The sequence below is a fragment of the Rhinatrema bivittatum genome, chromosome 6 (genome assembly GCF_901001135.1).
Source record: "Rhinatrema bivittatum chromosome 6, aRhiBiv1.1, whole genome shotgun sequence".
Classification (NCBI taxonomy): domain Eukaryota; kingdom Metazoa; phylum Chordata; class Amphibia; order Gymnophiona; family Rhinatrematidae; genus Rhinatrema; species Rhinatrema bivittatum.
Genome location: NC_042620.1, coordinates 102662441 through 102672110, shown reverse-complemented (window position 1 = coordinate 102672110; position 9670 = coordinate 102662441). Strand labels below are relative to the sequence as shown.

General features: G+C 48.0%; 1 protein-coding gene across 3 annotated transcripts in view; it reads right to left on the bottom strand.

Moving 5' to 3' along the window:
* Positions 1-9670, bottom strand: part of XIRP2 (xin actin binding repeat containing 2) — a 356476-nt gene that overhangs the window by 23156 nt on the left and 323650 nt on the right. For all 3 annotated transcript variants that reach the window (XM_029605670.1, XM_029605671.1, XM_029605672.1), the window contains one exon: positions 24-154. In XM_029605670.1, coding sequence (XP_029461530.1) covers positions 24-154 — 131 coding nt within the window. The remainder of the gene's footprint in view (positions 1-23; positions 155-9670) is intronic.

The following is a 9670-nucleotide window of genomic DNA, read 5'->3' as shown; positions in this document are numbered from 1 at the left end:
AAATATCTAAAAGGAGTAATTACCTTAATTTGTTTCCCAGGAGAAAAAGTCTCCCTATCAGAGTGAAGAGCCCTTTCCATTGCTGTCCTTTCAAATTGTTCTTTTAAAAGCTGAGCTGAAATATGTGGAGTTTCTCCATCCACAATTGAGTCACCTGTTATAGTAAAGGAAAGCATGTTTTGAATTATTTTAGGTTTTTAAAAAACATATATATATATATATAACACATTTCTGCATCTGTGCCGGAGCGATGGGCCTAGAGTCAGGGCCTTCCCCCGGGACTCCTGCGGTGGTTCGCTGTCGCGGGCAAGGTAGGAGACCGCGGTCGTGGAACACAATGCAAACAACATGGAGGAACCAAAACTCCTATGCTGGTTCATAATAGGCATGAGGTAGGCATGTTAAATGCATGACCCCCAAGGTGGGATATCAGGGGCAAAACAGGCAGGCAGAGCAGAAGTAGCAAAACCCCTAAAGTGGTACATTTGTGGCATGGCACATAGGCAGAGCAGTAGCAGAAAGACTTCTAAGGAGGTATATCGGGGAATGACAGGTAGGAATCTGGCAGCAAGACCCAGGCCTGGATTTCTCAGTAGGTACACTAGGCTTGTGCCTAGAATGGCAAAAATCTGGGGGCAGCAGGATGGCTGAAGATTTGCTACCTTCCAGTTGTACTGAATCTCAATCAGAGAGATCAGCCATCTGCTTCCTGATCCATCCTTTCCCCTCCAAGGCAGAGTGAAATGGAGGGATGAGCCTGGAGCAGATATTGCAAAGGGGAAATCATTTTGGGGAGACAAGGAGAGGGTTGAATGGGGATCATTTGGAGGTGAGGAGAGAGGCTGTGAGATATCTATGTGTGAGAGAAGGGAACAGGGCATGGGAGCGGTATTTATGTGTGTGTGTGAGTGAGAGAAGAGATTGGTGTCAACTGTGTATCTACTGCATGCCAGATTGAGTGGAAGGTTAGAGAGGGGATAAAAGAGGAAGCAGAACCAAATCACAGTAGGGACACCTACCTTGTCCCCCACCTATGCAGTTCAGATCTTTGACCTCAGATTTGTTCCCCCAGATCCTGGAACCTCCCTTGCTTCCCACCTCTCCCTTCTCTCAGATCCTGGAACCCATACCTCAATCTCATTTAGTCTCCCCTCCTCTCCCTCAATCCCTGATTCTCCCTTCTTTTTCATTCTCTTCTCCCATCCCAGATTCCTGATCCTCCCTATCTCCAAACCTCTCTCACTCTCTTCCTGCTATCCTTAGTCCTCTTTCTTTTTCACACTCCACCGCATCCCCAGTACTCTCACTTTCTCCTCACCCCATTCCTGGTCCTCTCACATTCTCTCCTCATCCTTAAGATCTTCTTCCTCTACTATTGCTTGAGATCTCTTTTCCTCACCCAATTAAAAAAATAAAATATACAAACACAAGCAAGGTTGGAAATTTACTTCATTTCTTTTTAATTCATATTTTATTGCATTTTTACAAAGTATTATTCACATACTTCGCCAGGTAAATAAGGCATGTATCATACAAACAAAAATAACAAAGGAATAATAACAATACAATAAATCAGTATAATTGTACATGCACTTGTATTCGAAGAGAAACTAAATTGTGGGACTCCTAGCCTGGAATACAAAGGAGTTCAAAATAATACTAATCCTTCAGGAGCAACTGGCCTAGTGTTTTTGTTAGTATTCTTAACTGACTGACTTATTGGCCTATTGCAATGGAATTAGTCATACTTCTGGCATACAAAAAGGACTTAAGTTGTTCAGCAGCAGAGAACACAAATTTTTCATCTTGACGCCCTACTAAACAACGACATGGATATTTTAAAACAAATGTATATCCTAAAGCCAAAACTTGGGGTCTAAGATTCAGAAATTATCTTCTCCTAACCTGAGTCAGTCTTGATAGATCTGGGAAGATCTCTACTGCCTGGCCATGGAATTCTAGACCCATATTTAGGAAATAATTACGCATTACCTTACTAACATCCTCTTCAGAAATGAAGGAGACTAATAAAGTACCTCTATCAATAATTTCAATATCAGAACCCTCAATAATTGGGTCAAGTTTTCCAAGGCTTCCAAGCGATTTTCTCCAGTTTTTCTAAGGGATCCTGGGAAAGAGGTATATATAACCAGGCTCAGGAGGGAACAGGAGGCCCTAGGAATTCAGGAAGAGCCTTAGGAAGCCCAGACTGAAAGATTGTAAGTTGTGGCATTGCTACTGTTGTTTATAAACTGAAGAGCTGCAGAGTAGTTTTTCTGTTCTGAATGAATAAAAATTCATGAAGAGCCAGACAGAACCTAGCCTCTGGCCTATTCTTTGGCCATTCTGACTACACACAGTGCCATATATGGTGTCAGTTCAGGGATTTCTGAGCTAAGCATGCTCAGCCAAACACCCACGCCACAGGAAAATAAATGTTTTGTTTTGTTTCCTGGGGTCCAGAGACAGCGACTGCCCAGGAGAAAGTTTTAAGCAGCCTAAGAAGAATAGCTCTGGCTGCATAGAGGGAATTAATAGTAAGTCAGTGCTGAACAGGCAGGATTTGAATTTCAAAAAAAAGAAAAGAAAGAAAAAAGGGAAAGGCTTTTGGCACAGGAGCTTGGAAGCAGCGCAGAGCCTTTCACAGTTTCATGAGGCATTTAGGACCTATAAGCCAACATGGACCGGATGATACAAGTCCTGGTGCCAGTAGTATCTCCAGAAAAGCCCGGGGGAGGGCCAGCAGCACCTCTAGAGAGCCATTCAAACTTTATATGAACAGTTCATCCAGCTGCATATGCCCCAGCCCAGGTGTATCCACCTCCTTCTATATTGTTTAAGATGAAGGTAAAAGAAGACCTGGAGATCTTCCTGAGAAACTTCAAAAAGACTGCTCGGATGACAGGTTGGCCTGAAGTTAACAAATACATACCTGGCAAAACTGCTTATAGGCAAAAGCCAAGTGGCCTTTCAAGTGCTCAATCTGGAGGGAAGATCCACCTATGCAGAAGTCAAGACCGCCATCCTAGAAAGGGCAGGATATACTTCAGAAATCTTTTGACAGCAGTGCTGGAGGGACATGATACAGCCCAGGGAAAGTGCCCATAACCTATTCCACTGACTGAAAGATGCTGGATGGAAATAGCTGCAGCCTGAGACAAAGCCTGGAACAGTTCCTAGATGGGCTTGACCAGCCCATGAAGAATTCAGTCTGTTGACTCCCTGGACTCATAGTGGAAAAAGCATTAAAAGTTGCAGAGGCCTTCCACCAGGCCCAATTAATTCCTGACCTAGACCAGAGGTTGGAAAGGCAGCTCACACAGGCCCTATGGTGCAGTAATGAGAGTGGAGGAACCCAGTGTTAGGATTCGTGAGTTAGTGGGCCCTTGGCCCGAGGTGAGAGATGGTACCGCCCATGGGGAGGTGCCCTGCTGGTGTCGGGAGGCGAGGTCTGTAGCAATAGGTGACACAGCCCAGAGAGTACAGAAAGAGCAGGAGACTGGGGTGTGGATACGATTGCCAGCATAGGTCCTCCTAGTGGTGAAGTGCAGAGCAGGCCTCGAGGAGCAGGGAATGCTAGGCAGGGTATGGAGGAGTGCTGAGAGGATGACCCCAGGGGGCGGAGCCACAGAGAGTCAGCACAGAAGGAATGACATAGCCTTACCCAAGAAGCGGGGAAGCCCAGGGGTCTCTGGCAGTGCAAGTGGATCCTATCCCGAGGAGCGGGAGAGTGCAGGTACAGTCTCTGAGATAAAGGTAGTAAGCTACCCCGAGGAGTGGGGAGCGAGGTGTAGTCACTGGAATACTCAAGGCGCTACCCTGAGGAGAGGGGAAGCGCGGCACAGTCACTAAGGTACGCAACGCGCTGCCCTCAAGGAGCGGGGAGCGCTATACAGTCACAGGCATAAGGCAATGGCCCGCAGAGCGGGGTACACCAATGCTGAGTGTCCACGAAGCAGAGTAGTAAGGCAATGGCCCGCAGGGTGGGGTACACCTACATTGAGTCTCCACAAAGCAGAGCAGTAAGGCAATGGTCTTCAGGGTGGGGTACACCACGCTGAGTCTCCACGAGGCAGAGTAGAACGGCAATGGCCCGCAGAGCGGGGTACACCAATGTTGAGTCTCCACGAATAGAGGAATTCCAGAAGCAACCCCGAGGAGTGGGGGAGCTGGCAGGCAGCGTCCGAGGCACAGGGCCCTCTGAGGAGCGGATAGCCAGACAGGAACAGGGCCCCCGAGGAGTGGGTACCTGAAAGTGTCTCATGCCAGGAGGAGCAGGATGCAGGAACCAGCATCCGAGGAGAGATCAGCAGGAATCAGCAAGGAAGGAACTTGTTGCCAAGTCATTTAGAGCCAGGCCCTTATAGTGCTTAAGAGTCCAGGGCTAGTGATATCATCAGGAAGAGACGCCCCTGAGGTTCCTGCCCTGGCATCCTAAAGGAGGGCCATGTAGTGAGCATGCACATCCTTGGGAAGACCTGGAGGAGATATGGTGGTCGGCGGCATCTTTGCCACCCTGGGGAGTCTCGGAATGGAGCAATGTGCGTTGGAAGCGGCTAGCCACAACCGCGAGCTCCCCCAGGGAGAGAGGGTGGCAGCACACAAAGTGAGTAATAGCGGTTGCAGCCGTCTGCGACCGACGGTCATAACACCTATTATTGGACCTCAGGAATGGATATCTCGGGATCTGGATCCAGCTCACAGGACACAGCTTCTCCCACTTGCTTCAACTGTAGAAGGAGAGGTCACTTGGCCAGGGACTGTTGACAAGATCAAAGCGAAGCAATGGATGTTAATTTGGTGACACAGCTCCTCCCTTTGGGATCGTTCAAGAAATATAAAAGATCCCAAAGGGAGGAGCACAAAGAAGAATATCTGGTAGAACTGAGGGAGACGAAGAAATTAATCAAGACAGAAAAAAGTCAAGTGGAAGAGAGGATTGCCAAGGAGGTAAAAAGAGGTGACAAAACATTTTTCAGATATATCAGTGAAAAGAGAAAAGTTCAAAGGGGTATAGTGAAATTGAAAGGTGGAAAGGATCAATGTGTGGAGAGAGACGAAGAAATGGCAGAAATATTAAACGAATACTTCGTTTAATATTTCTCCTCGGGGTTCACTAAAGAGGACCCTGGAGAAGGACCGTCGCTAGTTAACAAGAAACTGGAGTGGAGTGGAGTAGATGTAACTCAATTTACAGTAGAGAATGTATGGGAAGAGCTGGGGAAACTGAAAGTGGACAAAGCCATGGGGCCTGATGATGTTCATCCCAGGATACTGAGGGAGCTCAGAGATGTGCTGGCAGGTCCGCTGTGTGACCTGTTCAATAGATCCCTAGAAACGGGAGTGGTGCTGAGTGATTGGAGAAGAGCGGTGGTGGTCCCGCTTCACAAGAGTGGGAACAGAGAAGAGGCTGGTAACTACAGACCAGTTAGCCTCACTTTGATGGTGGGAAAAGTAATGGAGTCACTGTTGAAAGAGAGAATAGTGAACTATCTACAGTCAGGAGAATTGCTGGACAAGAGGCAGCATGGATTCACCAGGGGAAATCCTGTCAGACAAATCTGATTGACTTTTTTGACTGGGTAACCAAGGAATTGGATCAAGGAAGAGCACTCGATGTCATCTACTTGCAAAGCTTTTGATACGGTCCCGCACAGGAGACTGGTGAATAAAATGAGAAGTTTAGGAGTGAGTGCCGAGGTGGTGGCCTGGATTGCAAACTGGTTGACAGACAGAAGACAATGTGTGATAGTAAATGGAACTCTCTCTGAAGAGAGAGCGGTTTTAAGCGGTGTACCGCAAGGATCGGTGTTGGGACCGGTCCTGTTCAATATCCTTGTGAGCGACATTGCGGATGGGATAGAAAGTAAGGTTTGTCTTTTTGAGGATGACACTAAGATCTGCAACAGAGTGGACACGCCGGAAGGAGTGGAGAGAATGAGACGGGATTTAAGGAAGCTGGAAGAGTGGTCAAAGATATGGCAGCTGAGATTCAATGCCAAGAAGTGCAGAGTCATGCATATGGGGTGTGGAAATCTGAATGAACTGTATTCGATGGGGGGAGAAAGGCTGATGTACACGGAGCAGGAGAGAGACCTTGGGGTGATAATGTCTAACAATCTGAAGTCGGCGAAACAATGTGACAAGGTGATAGCTAAAGCTAGAAGAATGCTGGGCTGCATAGAGAGAGGAATATCGAGTAAGAAAAGGGAAGTGATTATTAGGGATGTGAATCGTTTTTCAACGATTAAAATTATCGTCCGATAATGTTTATATCGTCTTAAATCGTTATAGAACACGATACAATAGAAATTCTAACGATTTATCGTTAAAAATCGTTAAATCGTGTTAGTGCGCACTAACTCGAGTTAGTGCGCACTAACTCCCCGTTAGTGCGCACTAACTCGATTTAGTGCGCACTAACTGAAAATGATACAAATAAACACTTTCCAGGTCACTGAAGGTCAGTTAGGAATGAATATGTGTTCCTATTGGCTGGCTGCCCTCTTATCTATTGATATTACCAAGGTTACCACTGAGGTGATGGTTGGGGGGATGGGAAATGGAACTGGAAACTAACGAACACCAACAGAAAATGAAACAAAGTGTTCACACTTCCCAGGTCAGTAAAGGTCACTTAGGAATGAATATGTATGTATGTATTCCTATTGGCTGGCTGTGCTCTTATCTATTGATGTTACCAATATGGTTGGGGGGATGTGAAATGGAAACAGTTGGAAGCTTGACAAAAAAAGTAATGTAATGATCAGCACTCACGTGACTAGAACTTGTTTGTTTATTATTTTTGTTAGCAGGCACCTGAAATGCTAGTGCATGTTGAATTTGCCAATCACTGTGCATTTTAGAAAGGTGGTCCTGGCTGGAACTGTACACAGTTCAAATATATGTAATTGATTGTTGGTAAGTGTATTTTTTAAGTAGCCACACTGGCACCAGTATGTTTACTTTTCCTCCTACTTAACTCACTAGCTCAGCTTTGTAAGAAGGGCTTCTCTGCTTGTGTGTTGTTTTTGTTTGGTGTGAGGAGAGCAGAAACATCAGATCTTTATTCAATCTACTACAGTCATCTCTTACAGTGCCCTATCCCTATTAATACCAGGAGTGTTGTGATCTTCCTGCACACAGTGCCCTAACCCTGATACCAGTCTGAGACAGCTCCCTCCCTGCATTACTAGTGAGAGGCTGGCTTCACAGACAGGGGGGAGCTGCCTGACCCTCACTCCTGACTTCCCCCATGTCCCAGCTAGTGAATGGTGTGTGGGTGAGGGGGGGGGGGGAGGATGGTGAAGTCTGAGACAGCTCCCTCCCTGCATTACTAGTGAGAGGCTGGCTTCACAGACAGGGGGGAGCTGCCTGACCCTCACTCCTGACTTCCCCCATGTCCCAGCTAGTGAATGGTGTGTGGGTGAGGGGGGGGGGGGGGAGGATGGTGAAGTCTGAGACAGCTCCCTCCCTGCATTACTAGTGAGAGGCTAGCTTCGCAGACAGGGGGGAGCTGCCTGACCCTCACTCCTGACTTCCCCCATGTCCCAGCTAGTGAATGGTGTGTGGGTGAGGGGGGGGGGGGAGGATGGTGAAGTCTGAGACAGCTCCCTCCCTGCATTACTAGTGAGAGGCTGGCTTCACAGACAGGGGGGAGCTGCCTGACCCTCACTCCTGACTTCCCCCATGTCCCAGCTAGTGAATGGTGTGTGGGTGAGGGGGGGGGGGGGGGGAGGATGGTGAAGTCTGAGACAGCTCCCTCCCTGCATTACTAGTGAGAGGCTGGCTTCACAGACAGGGGGGAGCTGCCTGTCCCTCACTCCTGACTTCCCCCATGTCCCAGCTAGTGAATGGTGTGTGGGTGAGGGGGGGGGGGTGGATGGTGAAGTCTGAGACAGCTCCCTCCCTGCATTACTAGTGAGAGGCTGGCTTCACAGACAGGGGGGAGCTGCCTGACCCTCACTCCTGACTTCCCCCATGTCCCAGCTAGTGAATGGTGTGTGGGTGAGGGGGGGGGGGGGAGGATGGTGAAGTCTGAGACAGCTCCCTCCCTGCATTACTAGTGAGAGGCTGGCTTCGCAGACAGGGGGGAGCTGCCTGACCCTCACTCCTGACTTCCCCCATGTCCCAGCTAGTGAATGGTGTGTGGGTGAGGGGGGGGGGAGGATGGTGAAGTCTGAGACAGCTCCCTCCCTGCATTACTAGTGAGAGGCTGGCTTCACAGACAGGGGGGAGCTGCCTGACCCTCACTCCTGACTTCCCCCATGTCCCAGCTAGTGAATGGTGTGTGGGTAAGGGGGGGGGGAGGATGGTGAAGTCTGAGACAGCTCCCTCCCTGCATTACTAGTGAGAGGCTGGCTTCACAGACAGGGGGGAGCTGCCTGACCCTCACTCCTCCGGGGTATTGTGATCTTCCTGCACACAGTGCCCTATCCCTGATACCAGGGGTGTTGTGATCTTCCTGCATGCAGTGCCCTATCCCTATTAATACCAGGAGTGTTGTGATCTTCCTGCACGCAGTGCCCTATCCCTGATATCGGGATGTGTGCAAGAAGATCACAACACCCCCGGTATCAGGAATAGGGCACTGTGTGCAGGAAGATCACAACACCCCCAGTATCAGGAATAGGGCACTGTGTGCAGGAAGATCACAACACCCCTGGTATTAGGGATAGGGCACTGTGTGCAGGAAGATCACAACACTCCTGGTATTAATAGGGATAGGGCACTGTGTGCAGGAAGATCACAATACCCCTGGTATCAGGGTTAGGGCACAAGTTCTAGTCACATTGACTGATGACATTACTTGTTTTGTCAAGCTACCAACTGTTTCCATTTCCCATCCCCCATATACTGTCAGTAGGAAACTTGGTAACATGAATAAATAAGAGGGCAGCCAATAGGAATACATATTCATTCCTAAACTGACCTTAACTGACCTGAAAAGTGTCAAATTGTATCATTTTCAGTTAGTGCGCACTAACTCCCGTTAGTGCGCACTAACTCGAGTTAGTGCGCACTAATCGGAAAAAACGATTTTTAACGATTTTTTAACTAAAAAATCGTGCCTAAGACGATTTTCTTGCCCTGCCACATGATTTCTATCGTTAAGACGATATGGAAAACGATTCACATCCCTAGTGATTATCCCCTTGTACAGGTCCTTGGTGAGGCCTCACCTGGAGTACTGTGTTCAGTTCTGGAGACCGTATCTCCAAAGAGACAGAGACAAGATGGAGGTGGTCTAGAGAAGGGCGACCAAAAAGGTGGAGGGTCTTCATTGAATGACTTATGAGGAGAAATTGAAGAATCTAAATATGTACACCCTGGAGGAAAGGAGGAGCAGAGGTGATATGATACAGACTTTCAGATACTTGAAAGGTTTTAATGATCCAAAGATGACAAACCTTTTCCGTTGGAAAAAAATCAACAGAACCAGAGGTCACGATTTGAAGTTCCAGGGAGGAAGACTCAGAACCAATGTCAGGAAGTATTTCTTCACGGAGAGGGTGGTGGATGCCTGGAATGCCCTTCCGGAGGAAGTGGTGAAGACCAGAACTGTGAAGGACTTCAAAGGGGCATGGGATAAACACTGTGGATCCATAGAGTCTATTGGACGTGAATGAAGAGTGGGTGGCTCACGGGAATGATGGCTACTACCTGGAGA